This window comes from Gambusia affinis, linkage group LG14, assembly GCF_019740435.1.
Source record: "Gambusia affinis linkage group LG14, SWU_Gaff_1.0, whole genome shotgun sequence".
Classification (NCBI taxonomy): Eukaryota; Metazoa; Chordata; class Actinopteri; order Cyprinodontiformes; family Poeciliidae; genus Gambusia; species Gambusia affinis.
The window spans coordinates 2,879,968-2,901,695 of record NC_057881.1 but is presented as its reverse complement, the minus strand read 5'-3'; the positions used below and the strand labels follow the sequence as shown (position 1 = coordinate 2,901,695).

Genomic DNA, 21,728 nt, shown 5'->3' with positions numbered 1-21,728 from the left:
TCCAGCTGAAATGAGTGATAATTATATTGAGTCTGAATTCAGAAGACTTCCTGTCATCTTTGTTTTTATGCTTTTTAAATTTTGTTTTGTTGTCTGGTTAAAAATATGCGTTTAAATGGATCACATTAAGAACACGACCCTTCCTTGCTTTCACTGATGATTTTATCTGTTTATATTGCTCTCAGTTGATGTGCTTTTCAGTTTTTTCTGCTTCTAATGGAATCATATTATTCTGTTTTGTTATGCAGCCATTTGGGTTAACTCGTCCTGTTTTCATTAAATCAGAACCACGTCAGTTTTGACCTTCAGTGGGAAACTAAAAGCATGTGAGCAATCGTTTTCTAAGGAAACCTGAATAGATATGACTGATAAAAAGCTTTCTTTTTCTAAATTTAACAATGCAAACTAGTAGTTTTTTTGTTGTGTTTGGTTTTAGAAGCAGGGGCTGCACAGTGGCGCAGTTGGTAGAGCTGTTGCCTTGCAGCAAGAAGGTCCTGGGTTCGATTCCCGGCCGGGGATCTTTCTGCATGGAGTTTGCATGTTCTCCCTGTGCATGGTGGGTTCTCTCCGGGTTCTCCGGGTTCCTCCCACAGTCCAAAAACATGACTGTCAGGTTAATTGGTTTCTCTAAATTCTCCCTAGGTGTGAGTGTGTGTGAGTGTGTTGTTTGTCTTGTATGTCTTTGTGTTGCCCTGCGACAGACTGGCGACCTGTCCAGGGTGTACCCCGCCTCTCGCCCGGGACGCAGCTGGAGATAGGCACCAGCAACCCTCCTGACCCCATTAGGGAAGAAGGGTGTTCAGATAATGGATGGATGGATGGTTTTAGAAGCCCATAAAAAACACAGAGCTTGTCTATCAGTTACACCTTAGAGAAGTTTTCTGTTGCTTTTATGAATGTACAATCACACAACCTGGTTAGCCGATGTGAGTTGGCCTGTTTGCATTTTTCCTCTCCAGAATTTGTCATAATTTCACTCATTTTGATTGGCTGAGGGCGGCAGATGGAGAAACTAGTCCAGGGATTCATTATCTTAACTTCCATTTAATGCAGCAGTATAGATCTTTTCTCATGAATCATAAAATGTGTAATATATTTTGCTTCAAAGCATTATTGATGTAAACACTCAGACAGAATAAAATGATCACTGGAACCTCTGAAACCTCCAAATAAATTGTGTTCTGAAAGTGTATTTATTATTTATGTGACATGTTATGATTAAAGAACTAAGATGAACACAGAGGAGGTGAAATGTTTTGATGAATTATTGAATATAAACATAAACAGTCTGTTTAATCTGTTTGAATTTAGCTGGTTTAGACAACAGATTAAAACCTTTAAACTTAAAAATGTTAGAATTTTTGCAAAATATTGTTAGTATCTGAATCTTTTAAAATCTGTTAATTCAACTGAAAACTGTTAACATAAGAATGTTGCATGCATAGATTTGATTGATTTTAATGAAGTTGATATGAAGCAGCTTTACTGTTACTGAACATCCTTTATGTTTATCAAGACATTAAATGTTTGGGTTATTGCACATGAAACTGTGTTGACGTCACTTAAAACATGATAAACTATTTATTTTATGGCACCATCTCTGGTCGTGTTGCTTTGTTTTTTGTCTTATTCCATCAGCAGATTTAAGGTGGTAATTTTTGATTAAAACAAATGAAAGAGTCAAAGAGTAAAAGTTTATTTGTCTTTTATGTTTCCACAGATGATTCATTGACTTTAACTTCAAGGTCAATCCAAAAACTAAATCACAAAAAAATGTCTTATTATTAGTGAAATAATCTGCCTGTACCTTTTTAATCATCAATATTTAATTATTATTGACTTAAAACAAACCCCTATATCTTGCTGAAAAGATACTTGTAAGTTAGTTTTGTCTTATTTTAAGTGTAATAAGATATTTTCATTTGAAACCATCAAAATACTTGGTAGGATTTAATCTTTTGCAGTGTGGAACTGGATGTGGCTCCAACTGTGGTTTACTGGAGTCATAAAGCCTTAAAATGAACTTTTAATCATTTCCAGAATGAAAGATGTCGTCTGTTCTTTCATTTCATTTAGATTGAGGTCTGATGATCTTTCTGTCTACTTCATCCTGTCAGACAGGTTCCATTTAGTGTTGTTTTATTTTTAGGTTTTGGTCCAACAGGTTTTGCAGTAATCAGATCCGGGTGTGGTGAGTGAATTTGAGCTCAGCTTTCCAAAAAAAAAAAAAAAAGTGGTCAGTTTAGTTAAGTCATAATTTAACAAAGTGGGGAGAGAATCACTTTTTCCGCGCAGAGACAAATTGGTCAGGAAAATCCTCACTGGAAAACTGCTTTTAAATTCCTTGTATCTGGTATTAAGATGCATTTAATGGTCTAAAAGATTTAAGTGTGATAAAATCAGATGTAAGGCGGTGAGTTCATCTTCACAGTATTGTACTTTAATTTTCCAGAGAATTAAATTTCTCCCTCTACAAAGTCCAATATTTCAAGCATCTGCAGTTTAAAGCTTAAACTGTTTCTTGTTACAATAATGAATAAATTCGTACATCAGTATTTACAGTATGCTGACTTTGCTTTTTTCCTCTTCAGGCAGTTTTCATCCAAAGTGTTTTCACTTCATTGTGAACGTTTTACTATTCATTGATCTTTCACACCATATGAACTTTAATGCATTTAAAGTGAACGAGGTTTTATTTTTGGCTATGCATTTGTTAAAAAGCTCCCATGCACCAATAACTCTGAGCTCAATCCAGGTTTGTGTTTTTACTGGACCTTAAATAATCCACTGATCTTATTATTTCTGAGAATTTGTGGGGAAGCAGAAAAACCTTAAAGCTGCTTTATGGGAAACAGAAACAGGCGCCTCTAAGAGCCTTTTTACAGCTCGGCTTTATGGCCGCCATAACTGCACATGCTCTCCTGTCCCTGTGAAGTCTTTGTCACCATCTGCCGCTCCAGCAGGGCTGCGTCCTTTCAGCTGAATGAGACAAAGTGTGGTTGCAGGAATGAGCAGAGAAGCATCACCTCCAGACGATGAATCATATCTGCAGGTCTACCTGCTCTGAGCGGGAGACGAAACAGAGCGACTCAGGAGGTCAGAGAGAGCGATGACATGATATCCAGCTCATGATGATGTGCTCCTACTGATAACACAAACACTGAACATGAGACAGATCCACTGCAGCGGAGCAAAAACTGACAGCAGGAAAACACGGAGCATTAGAAAGGCTTTGGGGCTTTGCAAAAATATCTTCCTATAATTCTTTTTGCAAAGATATAAGTCTAATGTAGCTGCCATCCATCTATCAATGCATTAGTTATTATAATTTATCTTCTTCGTAGGATTTAAAAAAATCCAAATCAGAACTAATAATAAAAAAGCAAAAATGATCTGCTGGTAAATTAATCAATATTCTACTAGATCCCATGTTAACAGTCCATGATCAAAATGCTACAAAAGTTGATTTTTGTTATACAAGAAATAATCTGCCAGTAGAACTGCTTTTTTAAAATCAATATTCAGGAATTATTTGTTGCTAAAAAGTTACTTGTAAGTTAGTTTTCTTATTTCAGGTTTATTAAGATATTTGAACTAGAAATTAGTTCAAATGTACTTGGTAAGATTTTGTGCTTTTGCAGTGTAAAAAATGTGACCTTTTAAAGAATAGTCAGAATGGCCCAGTTAAAGTCCAGGGAATCTCTGGCACAACTGATTAAGGTTATTAGATATGATCTGATTTACTTGATCAGATTATATCTAATCTAATTAAGCTTGAACTCTTTTTTCAAAATAATGGGCAGTTTGTAATAAACTTAAACTGTAATGTAACCTTCTACAAAGAGGTGCTGGAGACAAATGCATGCCACACTTTTCAGATATTTATCCAAGCTTTCTTTAAAAGTGTCCACTGCAAATTTATGCTGTAGCTACTTTATGTTTGCAGGCCTTATAAAATTTCGCCAAAACATATTAAAGTTTGTTGCTCTAATGAGACAAAATGTTAAATAGTTAAATATTTAAGACCAGGTCTGTTTCCGGCCGTCAGCAAAACAAAGAAAGCAGGTCTGGCTCCAGTCCCAGTAGGACAAACCGGTCCTCCTGCTCCCGCTAAAGCCGCCATGGCTCTCAGCCAACCGGGGAGAATCAGGAAGTGACGCCGCTCGTAGCGCACGGAAGACCCGGGACTGGCGCGCCAAATTTCAAAGCACTTCCTCCCGGTCGAAGGCGACAGCCCGCACTGAAACCCGCACGGAAACCTCCAGGGACCGACGGAGACGCGAAAATAATCCGTAAAAGTTGAATTTAGCGGCGGTGTGAGTGTTGAGGCGGCTGCCTGAGGCGCGGATGCGGGGATTGGAGCTGCAGGTCGCGGATGAAGACGCTGCGCCGCTCTGTCATTGTTGTAAGTGGAGCCTCTGACTTTCATCCTAACAAGGAACTAACGACAGCGAGCTGGAGCCTCCCTGCTGCTAAACTCACTCCAATCAGCCCAATCCGGGTGAAAACTGTTTGATACCACAGGATTGAGGCAGGTTGTGTTGAAATACCCTGATTTAAATGTTATATTTAAATAACTATTATAGTTATGGAGTTCTACTTTGTGTCCTGATCCCGTGATTTGGCAGCTGGAACACGATGCACACTTCTGCTTCTGAAAGCTGCTTATTCTGATCATTCTGATCAATAAACTGGACCATCAAAGTTCAGATAATTAAGCTACAAATATTCAATGTGTTTAGTTTTTTTAATTAGTATTAATGAGTACAGCTCAGAAAATGATTTTTAATGCATAAATTATTAACGTTACAATCATTAGGAAGACTGCTGTATTGACAGTCACTGACATGTTAAAGTGCTAAATATACTCATGGAAAGTTGAGTGGAAGGAGAAATAAGAGTTAAAAGCATCAGGGATAACTGCAGCCTTGATAATATTGTTAAGATGGTGAAGATTCCCAGGGCAGAATTCAAACTGCTGGAGGTTCAGGATGAAGTTTCTCTTTGATAAGAACTGTAGAGATGCTGGTTCCATTTCTGCTTTAATAACTGAACCTCACTGAGGATCTACAGAGTATCAACACAAAGACAAAATACACCAGAGCCAAAACAACTGAGATAAATGTTGCTATCACACCAACCTGTCTGGCTACTTCTGTTGCTTGTGCAACATTTTCTACCACATTTTTTCCTTCCACTAAACATTCCAATAATATGCTTGTAGCATTCTGGGGAAAGCCTGCTTCTTTTACTGCTCGGGCCTGTAGTTCAAGGTGTCCATGTTCATGATTTTTCTTTTTTTTTTTGCTCACTCTTGTGTTTATTACAGGTTAAATATTATTGGTCCTGAACAGATAAACGTATTTTAATTTGATGTTTTTCTTTGTTTTCTTTCAGATTGATCATCAGTTTTGCCCTCTCAGGCTTGAACCTCCAGTGATTTTCTCTCTTTTAAAGTAGATTTCAAAGTAAAAGTCCCAGCTGCAGGTTTTGGCGTTTAATCCGTCCATCTTGGCGTTGCATTAGTGACGCTGTGACTCGCCTGCCGTCCACGTTCACGTGCCTCTTGGTGTTTGAACTGGCAGCTTTGCAGTCCCCTCTCCGCAGGGGATTTGGTCTGTGTGAGCCGGGGCTCATAAAGCAGAGCAGGAGCTCATTTCCACCATCTTCCACTCGCTGCAGATCCTCATTACTCATTCATTTATGCGCAGCGTGGCGGCCGCTCTGCATGCTAATGGAAGCACCTGTTGCTGAGCGCCGCTGCACCTGACTGTGACCTTCACGTTTCTATCCGCCGGCTCGGCGTTCTGCTCCGACTCTCAGCTTGGCTGCTCTCCACTTGCTCACAGGTGTGTCTGGAAATGGATCTGGGCCGGCTGTAGCTCAGGGCCGGTCACAAATCGGGGGGCGGCCTCAGCCATGCTGAACGGGGCGCAGCCGTGCTTCCAGCTGCTGCGGATCGGCCTGTCCACAGGCGACTCTGCGCGGGACCTGTACACGTTCCGGCCGGGGCTGAGCCGCTCCGTGTTCCGCCTGGGCCGCGCCGCCGAGCTGTGCGACGTGACGCTGGACTCGGCTTCGGTGTCGCGCATCCACGCAGAGCTGCACGTCGAGAAGGAGGCGAGCGAAGGCGACGAGGAGGCGCCGGCGCCGCAGGAGGAGGGCTGGAGGGTTCACATCAAAGACAGGAGCAGCCACGGTGAGAATAAAACACACCTGGAGCGTCGCAGTCAAGACCAAACATGACACAGGAAGACACACCCACTGACAGGAAATACCACATCTGCAGAGAGAGACAGGATCCTTCACAGTACAGTCACAATGTTTTGTACTTATTGGTTTACAGATTTATTTTCATTTTTCAGTTAATAACAGAAAACCAAAAGTTAAAGCTTCACCTGACCAAAAATAAAGACATTTAAATCCTTTCAGTCTGTCGGCGCTGGAAGCTTGGATCAGGGTTTTCAAAATGGATCTGGAGGAATATCAAATAAATAATAACCCTGTATTTAACAATCTTTATTGTGTAAAAACTGAATGCAAAGAAAAAACATCAAACATAATAAATTTGACAAGAACATTTTCATACATGTAGGACCAGTAATAAAATGTTTTCAGCGGAGCTGATTGCTGCCCTGAGCAGAGGAATGTTCCTGTATGGATCCGTGTTCAGGTGGTTCTGTTCTGCTGCTGTCTCGGGTGTTTGTGAGAATCTGGAGGTAAAATCTGGCCCTGGGCCTGCCGGACTGTGACTGATGGACTCTGCATCTAAACTGCACCTTATTGTCTAATTTTTCTGGTAATTTCACAGTCCGTTTCCCCACATTTCTGTTTCCCCACATTTCCCCGTTTCGCCGTCAGCCTCGTGTTTTAGTATTCCCGCCACATTTCTCCTGCTGTCACGGCCGTTTGATTGGCTTGTAGCCTTCCAGCTTTTCATTTCTGCTTCCATTTCACAGCCTGTTTTACATTACCCACAAAGTCTCCGAGCTGTAAACACATCCAGTCAACAAACGGCTTTATTTTCCAGGCTCCGCTTGTTCCGTTATTTCCTCCTTTTGTCAGATGCTGGAATATTAAAAAGTTTTGTGGCTTTCTGGCTCCAGGCTCTGGAGCTGTTGCTCACTGTTGGTTTGACTTCAAACAGTTTCCATCCTGTAAACGACGAACATTTGATCAGATTTCAGCAGCATCAGTTAGCGGTTAGCATCTTCTGTCTGGTTTCCAGGAACCTGGGTGAACGAGGTTCTGCTGCAGCCGGGCGTCCTGTGGGAGCTGTCAGACGGAGACACGCTCACCTTCGGCGATCAGTCAGCTCCAGGAAGTCCAGAGTTCTACTTCCTCTTCCAGAAGGTCAAAGTTCGTCCCCTGGACTTTGATGCCATCACGATTCCAAAGGTAACAAACCGACGCTTTCAAGGAAGTCAGAAGAGACACAAACTTATAAGTCATGTTTTTATGTCTGTGCTAGAAAATAAAACGTTAATTTTTTAAAGATTTTGACCTTTTGTTTTCTTTACTGCCTTGTTTTTTAAACAAACTATGATAATAATCAGTCTTTTTTTTGTCATTAATCCACAGAAACCCAGTTTCAGCAGTAACTAATGTCCAACATAAGGCCCGCGGGCCGTTTGCAGCCCATAAAATGATTTTGTGTGGCCCCTGACTGCATTTCAACATTTGTCCAAATTTAACTCTTCATCTCAGGAAGTTGAAACAGATGGAGGTTTTTTTATTATTATTTAGGGCCTTTGACAAATTAAAATTTTTAAATGGAGAGTCTGAGCTCTAGACTCATTTTTTCCACTGATTGGATTGGAACTTTTAAAGTCCAAAATTTTCTACTTTCCAATCTTACACACATGAATGTGATGATAATTTTAGACCTTTTAGGGGTTTTTCCATATGATAATTTCTCAAACATGGAATAAAAAGTGAATATAACTGCAGTGGTTTTGAAGATCCCACAGCAACATGCTTCCACCGCCATGCATGCCAGTGGGTTCAGAGTTCTGAGGTTTCCAAGCTTCATCTGATCTCCTCTGAAGAAACGTCTTATCATTTTGGCCAAACAGCTCAAACTTTGTATGTCACTCTGCTGTTTTTCAGGCAGGAACGTTTTCCTCTGACTTACAGAACCGCATCAGGACCAACTTGGACCGCAAATCAGCCGACAACCTGGACCTCTCCAAGATGTCCATCAACCGGGCCACGGTCATCCTGAACTCCATCGGCAGCCTGAGTAAGATGAAGGGCCGGGCCTGGACCTTTCAGAGGAGCCACAGCCACGAGGGGGCCGTGTCTGACCCAGGGACGCCGTCCTCCTCCTCACCGGTGGGCTTCTCCTCGCTGCTTCCCTCCACCACGCGCCCGGCGTTTTCCTCCAGCGCCGCCGTTCCTCTGAAGCCCCTGCAGACGGCGTCCAGGAGCAGGAGGAAGTCTGCTCACACCGTGCTGCTGGAGGACGACAGCTCCGACGAGCCGCGAGGGCGAGGAGGTGAACGGCAGCTCACCTTATGGTTCTTTATTTAAAATGAACAAGAATACACGCAAACATACACTCATGAAAAAAACAATGTTTCACAACATAAAAATCATTCATCATTTTAGCTGCTGTAACTGTTTGGACAGCAGTGAGAAGAAATTCACACTTTTTCTTCCCCACCACTTTATACTATCCATCAATATACCAAAATATATCTAACAGTAATTATCAATATCTTGCATGGAAAACTATTTTATTAAACAGATGTTTTATACTATATATATAATATGAAATTATTATGAACATTCACTCTCAGACATCAGTAAACTTTCATTTTGTATTAAATACATTTACCCAAATCATCCAAGAATGTTCTATATTTTACTGTTTATGCATTTCTTTCATCTTCCATAAAACTTTAAAAATATTTTTTGTACATCCCTTTGACTATATCTATATTTATACATTGCTTCATTGTTCTTATCTTTTGTTTCTTAAAATTCATATCTTTTCTTCAATTGTATCCTTCTCTTTTGGTTAAAACAATTTTTGAATATTATTTGATCTGTTCTTTATCTGTGCTATTTTGAATTTAACAACATCCAGATATTTAAATACAAATGATTTTATAAATAGTGGGTTTGCATTAAAAAATGAAATATATTTGAAACAGAAATTTAATTTGTGATTTTCTTGTTTTTGGTGCAGCTGTGACAGGAGTGGTGGAGGACGGACAGAGATCGAGACCAAAGAAGAGACGGAGACTCTACAAATCTGAATCTGAAGGTTTCAGTTCTCCTCCGCCTCCGCAGCCCAAACTCCACGGCGACATCCGCCGTCCGCTGGAGACCAAGCCCTTCCCGGTGGGCGTCCGGACCATCGGCAGCTTCCACGGCGCCATGACCAACAGCCGGCTGAACCAGCAGCTGCTGCAGGCGTCCTTCACCAGCGTGGTTCCCCACAGACAGGAAGTGGACACCGCGCACCGCGTCAAAGTGAACGGAACCATCGCCGCTTTCCGCCAACAGAAACCGGTGGCGCAGCGAGGCAGGCGGAGGGCCAACAGCTCGCCGGTGTTCTCCCCCCTGGTGGTGGGAGGAGAGAACTACAGCCTGGCTTCGCCCACAGTGAGGATTCGCACCGACGACCGAGGAAGGATGCAGTTCAACCGATTCCACCATCAGACAGCGTAAGATGTTTGGAATGAAGTTTTACTGCTGGTCAGAGGAGATTATAAAAAAATGAAACAAATATGTAGATTAATAATGTATTTAACTTATTTGTTAAAATAAAGTGAATAAAAATACAAATCACAAAACTGTAAAAATATTTAAGTAACAAAAGAGGAAGATATGCATAATAAAAAATGTCAGTGCTTCAATTTTATTTTAAGTCAATATAATAAAACATCTGATTCAGCATGTAAGTTCAATATTCAAATTCTTCATGTTTTGTTATAACTTAGAGCTGAGTGTCATCAGCACAGTGATGTTAGTAAACCAGCCAATCAGTGGGCAGGATTTACTGGTGAGGCTCAGTTTTCTACAAATAAATTTTTTTAACTTTTTAAAATCTGTTTAATTTTGTTCATTAACTGTTTGTCTACAATTTCAGCTACAACTTCTGTAAATTTCACTGAATTTGCATTGACCCGTTTTCAAAAATAATAAACAGTTTATTGAAAATATGTCTAGAAATAATATTTATTCTACTGCTAACAAAAAGCAGGATTTGTTCATCAAAATCATAAAAACATTTCACCTTCTCAAAGCCGCCTTCTGACTACAAATTTAAAACAAGATTATCATTAAAAATAATCTGAATTTATCACTCATCAGATTATTATTTTTTTTTTACAACAGAAACATAAATGTGATGTTTGGTTCATGCAGGGATGTTTGTGACAGTTAGAGTAGCAGATGAAAGCACTTTGTGGCAAATTAAAGTTTTGGTTTGGGCATTTAGCTTCACCATGGCAACGCAAACTCTTATCAGACGGATGGTTGGTTATCACCAGCCTCTCCTCGGCTTTGTTTGCGATCAGTAATGAAGGAGCAGGTAGCTGAAAATAGACGGTTTCTTTCCCCTCCGGCCCTGTGATGCTCTGCAGCGTAAAACACCATAAATAACAAATTAACTGCTGAAAATATTATGTTTGACATTAGAAAGTGTTGACTTTTTATTTAGATGATGTCCAATGTTTTTTAAATGTTCTTTTAAAACATAAACAAGAAAAAGTTACATGACACTTTGAAATGTTTATTTCTGTTCATTTTGAAACTAAACCACCATCACTGGGTGAGGTTTTGTGTTTTTGCAGTGTTTTTTAAAGCCAGATGTAGATGTATTAAATCAAAAATCCATTTTATTGGTCTTGTTATAATCATCAAAACTGAAATGAGGAATTTAATCAGGTTAATTAAGTTTTAAGGTTTTTCCTGTAATTAGTTTCAGTTTTTTCTTCTTTTCATGATTTCTCTGTTTTTTCTTTTCCTCCCTAAAGTAAACGTCGCGGCCGGCCCAGAAAACACCCGCTCCCCCCTCGGCCCTCGCTGCCCTCTCCCTCCTCCTCCTCCTCCTCCTCCACGTCTTCTGCCTCCTCCTCCTCCGGCTCGTCCTCGTCCTCCTCCGACGAGGATGACGATGAAGATGAGGACGGCGGTGTGGCGGCGGGGCCGGTGGAGCCGTGCGCGGCGCTGCGCTGCCGGCTGCCGCAGCAGGACACGGTGCAGTGGATCCAGTGCGACGTGTGCGACGCCTGGTACCACATCGACTGTCTGCATGTGGACCGGAAGAAGCTGCTGATGGATCCCAACGCCGACTTCCACTGCGGCTGCCGCTGAGGCGACCCGGAGGCCCACGGAGCATTTGCACCCCTAAATGTTTAATTCTTTTAGTGCTAAAAACATGAAATGAAAACTAGAGCAGCAGCTTTCAGAGCCGCTCTGGAGCTTCAGAGGAAAACTAATGAAATGTCTCTGCCTGGAGAGCCGGGATCAGGACGGGAACGCTCCATGAAACGTTTAAGCCCCGTCCCGCTGCGTTCAGGAACATTAATGAAATGTTTTTTAACAGAATAAACTTTCCTCGGATCGCCCCCGTTTGCTGACGCAGCCGCCACACAGATGATCAGACTTTCCTGGGTGGGAGCGGCGTGGGCGGCGGCGGAGCAATTAAAACGTGTCAGCAGGCTGCTGCAGCTGCTGAGACGAGCTCTCAGGACGATCATCTGATGTTTGAAAGCACTTCTGCAGGAGCAGCTGCAGGATTTAAGGAGGATTGTGTTTTTATTAAAATGCATAGCTGCAGCTGGTCAGAGAATATCTCCTAACCACTGAGATGATGTGAAATATGAACTCCTGATGGGGGGAAGCAGATGCTCCGTTCTGGGCCTGATGGGCTGCTTAGGTGTTTATGCCACAGATGATTTTATGATCTTTTCAGCTCACATTTTCATAGATTCCTCACACTACTGAAACTTTAAGCCAAAGTTGGTCGGTTTACTCTGATTGTATTCAACTTTTCACAATCTTCCTTCTGAATTTCTCTTCTGCTCAAAAATCTAGCAGGTTTAAAAAAAATGTATAAAAAAATTAAAATGGGAGAAAATGTTGGGAAAAAAAGATCCTTTGTTCATTTTGAAAGTAGGAAAACTATAAAAATAAAATCTACATTTTGTTTGAGTGGAGTTAAGTTGCTTCCTCTCCACTCATGTTAGATTTTCTGTTTTGTGTTTTATTGTTGCTGTTTATTCTCAGCTTTAACCAGACAATAAGCAGCCGTCTGTAGTTCATCAAAGGTAAACTTAATGAACTTTATATAACTGGTTTGCAAGTTTAAATTCAGGAAGTTTTTTTCTGAAAATCTGTTATTTAGTTGCTCAAACGTTCCAGTTTCTTAAAATGCATCAGAAAAATGATTTCTAAATCGATTAACTCTCCGACCTCATTACAAACATAAAGGTGCTGTTCAGCTTTTTGCTCTGATGTTGATGAAACTTGTTGAATTTTCTGTTGATGTTTTTTTTTTTTTTTTTTTACTCATCTGTTTGGTTTTTCAAAGTTTAATTCATCTTGCTTGTTGGGTTCAGATTCTGAAAGATAAAAATATTTGAAAAGCATCTCTACAGCTGCTCAGCTCCACATAAAGGGAGCGTCATCTCCACCTCGCTGAGCGTTAAACCAGCCTTTTTCCACTTTCATGTGGCAAACCCGGCTGTTGTAGATGTTTTACAAATGAGGTTTTATTTTGCTCCAACACGTGTTAAAAGTCAAAGCTTGACTTGCTGGGAAGTTGAAACGGGTGCAATGTCAACCACAGGAACCACAAATTTGAAAACTGTGTAAAGCTTTGTGTTGTAAATTATTCAGAGCAGAAATGCCAGGAAGAAACCCTGCAGGTTTTCAAAACAAATTCCAATTTCATCCGACTCTGAATTAATACTGAAAATCCTCCTCGGTCTGAATTCCCTCAGCTGCTCTGGAGTATTTTTATTCAACAAACTAAACAGGATTTTAGTGGTTTGCTGGGCTTTGGATGTTTTTTTTTTTTGTCATATGCTTTTGGTTATGAGGGAAATGTGGAATCTTATTGGTGTTGGCAAATATTGAGATATAAAGTTTGCACACGCTGGGAAAATGCCGGGTTTCTGTGATGTAAAGAGTCAAAACAAATCATTTTACAGCTACTTCCACCTGTTAATGTTATGTTTAAGATGTGTAATTCAGATAAATAACATAGAAATCTGAGGGAATTGTTAAAAATCAAAATAATCAAAATGTATTTATTATTCTGTATTAATGACTCTGTAGTTTCTTCCGACTTTGTCCTGGAAAAGTTCTCCAAATCCCTCATGGTGAGGACATCTCCTGTCTACAAACCTCTTCATGTGAGCCAGTGTTAAGGATTTCATGTCAGGTTCAGGTCTGGACTTTGACTAGGACGTTCCTCTCATTAAGACTATTACTCACTCTGATGTTTAAAAGAGAGAACCCACTTTCAGCTGCTTTCTTGCGACACCTGGAGGGTTTGGGGTTGAAACTGTCATCAGTTCCATTTAATTCTGCCAAAACAGTTCAGTCTAAAGAATCCATCAGCATGATACTGCCATCGCTGTGTTTGCAGTTGTTGTGTTTTGTAATTTTGGTCCAAAACCTCGAGTTCAGCCACGTTTCAGCAGATTTCGATCCGTCCTGAAGGTTTTCTGTGGAAGGAAATCTTTGTATCCTGCAGTAGGTCTCTTTATGTGCAGAACACAAACAGTATTTTCTAATTCCTGCTGATCCTTCAGTGTATATTCATTTTTTTTGTCAACTTGTCTTTGTAAGGTTATACGGATGTTTTACTTAATTAGATCCTTTGGATAATTTGGAACCTCTGCAGTTTTTAACTTAAGGATCCAAACGTCAGGAAAAATCAAAGTTCATTTTTGATTGATCAAATTTACTATTATTGGTGCTTCAACAAAGTTCTAGTTCAGGTTATTCCAACTTTTAGTTTTTGCATCTTCTGCCTAAGAGATTTGTTTAAAGTTGAGATAATTTAATTTGGTCTAATTCTTCTACATCACAAAAGATCTGATGTTTTAACAGCGGTGTGTTTTCTTTTCACAGATTCTGTATCTTTAAACCATTAAAACATTTCATAACTGTTTAATGAAAAAGGAGAAACGCTCGTCTTTAATTGCAGCGGATCATAAATCTGCAGATCTGAGATTTTTTTTGTTATCACTCCTCCTGTCATCTTTGGAGACTTTGACAGTTTGTAGCCTGCAGACATTTTGTTGATGACTTTGCTTCGGTCATGTCTCTGTGTGTCGAGCGTCAGAGTTTTGTCTCTTGATAAAGCTTGCTCTTGTGAGGTGACCGCTCCATTAATGAGCTGCGAATCAAAGAGATTGTTTAGTAAATCACTTTGCTTTGATCCGGATCTTCACAGCGCTCTGCTTTTAATCAGCACATTAAAAACGCCGAACATCTCAGAGCAGTTTGACTTTGTTGGTTTTCTGATATTGTACAGAATCATAAATCTCCGATATGCCACGAGATCGAGATCAGAGTTATCAGAGAAATAAAGATTATTCAGAAGATTTATCTCTGCATTATCTTTTTTTAAATCTTCTGAGGCTGAACTGTTTTCTTCTACAGAACCATCTTTGGAGGCTGTGATCAAAAACATCTAATTTATTCCAGATTCACATCCAGCTCCAGTCGAGATTGATCAGACCTTGATTTCACCGTTATTGTTTTCCTCCTCTTGTTTTTTTTTTCTTTTTAAACCATTAACCGCAGCCAGAGATGTAATGTTTCTGCCGATTATTTTCTTTGAAGCGATTACAGAGAAGCGTGATCCAACAAGCACAGACAACATCCTCATATTCGAGGCCCATTATCTCAACAATTTTTTTTTTTTACTTCAGACTGGATAATATCCTGGTTCCCCATGCATGAAGTTACATTCACTCACAAAATTAGAGTTGAACACCATCACCTCAGGCACATGTGCAGATATGGAGGTTTAATAATTCACACCCATAATGTAGAGCAATGTCACATCCTGCGTTTAGATGTTCAGGGAAGAAGCTGACATTTAATATCCCTCCAGGGTAACATGGTTTTATCATCTGAGAGTCTGACGAGGGTTTATAGCCATCCCACATGGGCAAAAACATGCCTGAAGGACAAGAAAATAGTCTTTTTTTAAAACTAAAACATGAAAACCATTACTATGTTAATAAACATCACATTTTATTCATAAATCTTGGTGTCAATAAACCAAAGCGTGACTAATCTGAGTTCACCAGAGAGAGCTGGACTAAGAGTGTTTCAAACTAAGTTTAAGACTTTAAGGGCAACTCGGAGACAAGCATCAGAATTACATTTGTTCATAAAGAGGTTCCTTTCACATTGCACGGTGTAAACAATTTCCAAACCCTTTCAGAAATCTGTTCCTCTCCTCGCCTGGGGAGGCGCTGCGACCAAACTACTGAAAGAAACGACACGAAATCCTCCGAGCGCAACTTTCTTCTTCAAGAGATGTAAACAAAAATGGCGTGGCGTCAGCTTGTTAACGGACAGGAAACGAATTGTATATTTTGTCGAAGACAAAAGAGAAATCTTGCGACCGTTAAAGTATAACAGTTGATACAGTGCAGTGTGAAAGTGAACAGCTGCAAATATAACAAATGTTGTAATTTTGGTCCAATCCAACCGAGTCTACCGGATTATCAGGGGTGAAAACACAACAGTGCCAAGATACTTCATTCAGGAGCTCCAGAGCTCTGCAGGTCTTATTAATCTAAGGTCAAAGTTCATGATTCATCATAAAAAAGAGAGGCTGGCATCCATGGCGAACATCTGTGGTAAAACCAACACAGCAGTTTAAAAATCTTTGGGACATTTAGAGACAGTTTTTGATATAACAACGTCGATGCCACCCCTCCCTGTGTTGGCCTCTCTGCCTTCAGCTCAAACGTTTCAGCGCTACGTTTAGCGAGGTACAACTGGGCAATTTGAAGAAATGACAACCTGGGAGCATTTCTGTGCATGTTGGTGTCATAAAAGCAAAGTGGATAAAGTGTCTCACACGGAGCAGCATGGCTGGGCTAACAGGCTTGCTGCTTCAGGGCCAGCTGGAAGGAATCCTGATGAGGAAGGCGGTACTCAGGATATTCTGAGGTAGGGTGGTTTTTATTTTCTGTGTACTTTCATATAATCTGTGGTGATATTTTAAAGATTGGGATGTTTTAGAGATTTTGTGGAACAGAAGCTGGTATCTGCTGGTTTATGACAAAAGGTGATGTTTTGATTCCAGATTTTGTTTGCAGTACAAGATGAAGCTGTTACTGAATTCTGTTTGCTGCCTTCTGAGTAGTTTTAATTTGTATTAACATATTTTGTTTTGTAGTTTTGGTTTGCACATAATTTAAATAAAGTCCGGTAGTTGGGCTTCACTTAAGGACGTAGTAAACAGTAAATTGTGTTTTGGTTCAGCAGGAGGATCTGATAAAAAGGTTTTTATATATTCACCTTGTCTCTTTGCTCTGCAGGTTCACACATAATTATTAGTTTCTAAAATTAGAATGAGGGCAGATCATTTGGTTCTCAGGCTCAGCTCTAAGTTTGTTGTTGTTACTCGTCTTCCTGTTAGAGCAGCTGATACTGAATTGCTGAATTGTATCACCTCATACAGTATGTTACCAAATTAGTCTTTAATAATTTTGCAGTTTAGCAAGAAGGCTCTTTGTTTGAATCCTGGCCAGATTGTCTGCATGTTTGCAGGTTTTTCCCAATGCATCCACAGATTCTCTACTGGGACTCTGGTTGTGTGTCTCTGTGTTAGAAAATTAAAACAAATGAGAGGTGGGGGGTGTTGAACTCTACAACTCACCCAATGACCACCGACCCCAGGCAGGCAGGGACAACGGGTAGATGGACATCTGGAGGTGGATTCCAGTAAGTGATTGTGGACAAACTTTAACCCTACAAACCCCAAACCACCTAAGAAACATGTTGGATGTTATTTCAGTTTTTAGTTCTATAAACGTGATTATTTTAATATATAATATCAATAAATTGACGGTTTTCCAACTTCCTGCCTTCGTGAGCCAGAATTCAAACTGTATCAGAACTTCCAGGGCAAATAGAAGAAAAAACATCCAGAAAATAATGAACAGTTGTTTATATCTGAGGAGATGCAGACCCTCTGTTGTACATGAAACATAATGATCTGGATGTTTCCTGTAGCCTACATGTGACACTTTGATTCTTTAACCCTACAAACACCAAACCACCTCAGAGAAATGTTTGTGCAGGAAGTTTTTCTTGATTTGCTCATTCCTTATATTTTTGTATTCAGTTCCTTAATTGTTCTTTAGAACTCCTCTTAGTGATTTTTGCACACTTTGTTGGCAGTAAACGTGCCAGAACCAGAACAGCAGAACATTAGCTTCCCCTCTGAGGCCAAAACAATGGCAGCATGAACCCTAAAGACAGTCAGTCCAGATGTATCAGTCGGTCTTATTGTGTGGTTTTCATGCTTGTGAGTTGTTAGTCAGTAAATGTTTGGTCAAAGCCATTAAAAAGTGTTGTAGCTGTTTATGCAGCTGTGTTATGTTTGGACTTTGTTGCATGATGTGATTTTCTCTGTTTGTGCAGCCAGAAACAATTACATTTTAGTAGCAGCAGGTCGTCATGACTGTGGCGGTCAGAGAGGACGAGTCAGTTTCCACACGCACAACTTTCCATCCAAATTACTTCTTTTAGTTATTATGGATGTGTAAAATGTGCATCTTAGTGTTATTTTATTATCCTCAGCTCCACATAGACAACCATTCCAATTCAGGTAGGGGTCACCTTTATTCAACGGTTTACCTACGATAATTCAAGCACTTCTTAGGTTGTTTAAATGTCCAGTTAAATCCTCTCCTGGGGTAAAACACGCTGAAGAGGCTGCATCCACCACTGAGCATAGAGTTTGTTTTTGTAAACCATTTTTTCTCTTTCTGGTTTGGCCTTCATCCAAGTTAAACTGAATTAACAATCATTCAGCTTGAATAACATGTAATGGTTTCTATGTGCTTTTTTTCTCATTAAAAAATGTTGTTAGTTGAAGAATATTCTTTTAGCCCAAACCTTCCTGCTGGTCTGATTAAAGTTGTGAAATAAGTTTTTAGTTCTTGTCTAAAGTAACGTTTAAAATGTCAAGGTGGTCGCAAATGGGAAATTGGATGGCAGGACACTGCAATCTTATCAGGCTGTAATTTTCCCTCAATAATCACAAAAGTAGAGAGTTTAGAGCATAAAAAATATACAGGTATGTCTACAAAAGTTACAGTATTGTGAAAGAGTTCAATGTTTTTTGGTCAGCCATTTCAGAAAGTGACTGAGAAAATTCTAAAAATTTATAAGATAAAAGGAATATTTTACACATTGATGCCAGGCTTCTGAAAAGTATTTACACAAAAATCTTAAATATATCAACAATATGCATGTTTAGCACCAAAACATGCTGTTAACTTTTATATCAATGTTAAGTTTTGGGCGTTTTGGTCACCTTCAAACAGCCAGTGTGAAACTTCTGCAGGAAAAAAAACGTGTTAAGAGAGAACGAGCTGAACAAAGAGATGTTTTATTTCAACCTGACCCTTTATAAAACTACAGCTCTGTGCAGCAGGAAGGATCTCAGAGTCAAATCTCAAACAATCCTCCAAGAATTATGAACAGAGCCTCTCTTTATAGGCAGACAGTCGGTAGAAACTTTCCCATATTTGGCTCCGGTGCCTCAAAGCTTACAGCTCAACTCTACACACCGTCGGGTCTTTGGTTTTGGTTTTGGTTTTGAAACTTGTTCCAAGCTCAACCTGAGGCCTTAATATAAAATATGTAGCAGAAACTAAGATGTCACTTGTATCTGACATAACATTCATATTTAAAGTTATTTATAGTAAAGTTTACATTCTCAGATATTAAAAAAAACATTTTGAGATGCAATAATATTTCAAGGTTAAAACACTGGAATGAAGTTTGAACTAAGAGACATTCTTTTGCTTTTCAAAGGTTTTTTTTAAATGTCAGAGCAGAAAATGTCTGTATGGAATAAATATTTTTCCCTTTGGAGGCATTTATCATTATTTTCCTGTTTGTATTTTCTCTATATCTATATATCTCTCTGTGTCTAATTATTTTATCCACTGGAAGATGGAATAATATAAACAGACATCCAACTCCGGGAAACTTCATGCTGGTTTTATGTGCTTGTTACCTATTATTTGTAGGGCATGATGGGTTTTTACTTCTTTTAAATGGAAAACCCAAAGATCTGACTGACTTGACAGTCTGACTGCCGCTCTGATATGAGACTTTGAGTATATGTCTTTAAAAAAATGTTCAGGATGTCAAGGTGGTCTCATAAATGTTTTCAAGTTGGATGGATGAAGAAAGTAAAACGTGTCAGGCTGTCATTTCCACCCTCTAGAGTCAGAAAGATACAGAATCTCATTTCAGATCATCCACACACACGCACACACACTGGTTTGGGAAAATTACTCAATGTATCACTCAGCAAATTTGTGACTCAAAACTCCTGCAAACCTATTTTACGGCGCTGGTCCAGTGGGGAGTTATACGAGTGATGGAGAGATTATGGAGCTGTTATGCCCGCTGCTCTGACCTGCAAAGATGTAGGGAGACAATTACAATTGTCTGAACTGTTTCCATAGCAACGCTCCTCTGCAGATTTTTATTTTTTGTGTGGTTTAGGGAGTGGGGGGGCTGAAAGAAACGAGCCTGTGTTCCATCTTGTAATACCGGCTGACACCTTCATTCCCTTCGACGAGAAATGTACTGACATAGAAAGAGGCAGCGAAGATGATTGTGTGAAGATGAGCATGGGAAGGTTGGGGTAATTTTATTCCTCAAGCACTTTTAGTCGCATGAAACTCAAAGTATTCATTTGTAGATGGGGAAAAACAAAGATATGAGAAAACAATTTGATTAAATATAGATGAAACAAATCGCACTCAAATGCAATGTCCAAGAAAACATCACTTAGAAACACATTAAGCAAAGTGCCAGAAACCCCAGAGGTGTATCAGTGTGGCTTGAAGAGCAGACATGGTTGAAAAATCACGGCTTCGTCTCTGTTTGTCACAGGAAGCTTTGCAGGAACAGCCGCCACCCCTGCTGCCATCTTGTTTTGATGCTGCAGTCGAACAGAGGGGTCACAGAAAAGAGAAACCAGAAAGTTTATACCTGCACTGAAAACCATTTACATTAAACAGCTTCATTAACAGAAACAAAACGTCACCAGAGAATTCAGCAGCAAGAATCCTCTTCCAGTAACCGAGACAGATGGAGGTACAGATAGGTAGACAAACAGCTGCTGCCCATTAGGCCGTTTTCAAAGTCACATTCAGGCTGATTTGTTTCAGACAGAAGCAAATCATCTTTACTCCTCTGCATGGAAAAGTACACAGAGGATCATAGAGTATAGAGCTAAATATGAGGTTGCCTGTCCAACGGGTGAAGTTTGGTTCAGACTGGATCATCATCCAAACAAAGAAACAAATCAAGGTGTTGCATTGGCCCAGTTAAAGTCCAAATGCTGCTTTAATTGGAGCATTTTTCTTTGGACTGTCTGCAAAGATCTGTGTTCAGGTAAACTGCTGTGACTGTGCTGACTGTGTGCACTCACAGGGAGAATGACAGTTCTAGGCAATGTTGGCATCAGATGAAGGAAACCATGTTTGAGATCCTGAGCTAAAGAGAAATAACAATAATTCCTCTTTTTTATGTGTAGTGCCGACATCAATGCCACATGATGACACCAGCTTCTGTTCGCCCTGCCGGCATTGGCTTTGAAAACATATAGGTGTGTGTGTATGTGTGTGTGCTATTCCCATTTCTTTATTACAGAAATGTTTTGTGGAACACTCTATGGCTCCTTTTGGCCCAGAAAAACACATCAAAGAAGCAGAATTATGTATTATCCAGACACAGTGCAATTTTATAGCAAAATCGAGCAACTCCTGGATGGGTTTCTGACACGCCGGCTTCAGAACGCCATCATGATCCATTTACAACCGGTTTTTAGGAGTTTTAGCCTGTGAAATAGTTTCTATGTTGAGCTCAGCATATGCAGTTCCAACAGGTGTTTGCTAATTGCAGCTGCCGCTAGTCTGGAGGAGCATCTTCACTTGGACTTATTGTCTTGACTTTTTTTCAGCCACATTTAAACACCTACACCTAAAATAAAAAATGTTGTGCTTTTGAGAACAGCATAATATTCCATTTGTGTCAAAATGGAGAATATTTAAAAAAAGAAGTAGCCCATTATTTCTGTTATCATTTTGATTTGTCATCTATAGTTTCTAAAACAATTCCTAATCTTTCATTTTTGTTTATAAAAAGCTCTTAAGATAAAATAAAACGACTTTATGGACCTTATAGAAGTCCCTCCGCCTTCAGCTCAACGCTCAGGACTAACCTGCATGACTGAATCTACTTCTGAATCTGCAGCTCTGCAGCCAAAAGGAGTTCACAGCTTAATGGACGCAGGATGAATACGTCCAATATTTCTCAAGATGGAAGCTTCCATCAACAAGATATTGACTTTTACTAAAGCAAATAAAACATCTCCCTTCATTAATTCATTCATTCATCCATTTATCTGCTCCTGGCTCTAAAACCAGGTCAAATCCATGGAGCCTAAACAATGAAGCAAAGAAAAGTCAAACAGCGACTGA

At 39.9% G+C, this 21,728-nt stretch overlaps 1 protein-coding gene across 2 annotated transcripts; it reads left to right on the top strand.

Moving 5' to 3' along the window:
• Positions 1-4,065: 4,065 nt before the first annotated feature.
• tcf19l (transcription factor 19 (SC1), like) lies at positions 4,066-12,225 on the top strand. 2 transcript variants are annotated; one of them, XM_044139572.1, is made up of 6 exons: positions 4,066-4,405; positions 5,398-6,199; positions 7,229-7,398; positions 8,110-8,497; positions 9,194-9,674; positions 10,989-12,225. In XM_044139572.1, exons 2-6 carry the CDS (start codon positions 5,920-5,922, stop codon positions 11,326-11,328), a joined length of 1,659 nt encoding a protein of 552 aa, XP_043995507.1. In that variant the 5' UTR covers positions 4,066-4,405; positions 5,398-5,919; the 3' UTR covers positions 11,329-12,225. The 2 variants fall into 2 exon arrangements, with proteins under 2 accessions (XP_043995507.1, XP_043995508.1); XM_044139573.1 differs by having other exon boundaries at positions 4,066-4,531.
• The last annotated feature ends 9,503 nt before the right edge of the window (positions 12,226-21,728 follow it).

Excerpts from the sequence above, each read along its gene's own strand:
- tcf19l (XM_044139572.1), top strand. The coding sequence starts at position 5,920 with ATGCTGAACGGGGCGCAGCCGTGCTTCCAGCTGCTGCGGATCGGCCTG. Across the intron at positions 7,399-8,109 it reads ATGCCATCACGATTCCAAAG|GCAGGAACGTTTTCCTCTGA; the intron begins GTAACAAACCGA and ends GCTGTTTTTCAG. Across the intron at positions 8,498-9,193 it reads CGAGCCGCGAGGGCGAGGAG|CTGTGACAGGAGTGGTGGAG; the intron begins GTGAACGGCAGC and ends TTTTTGGTGCAG.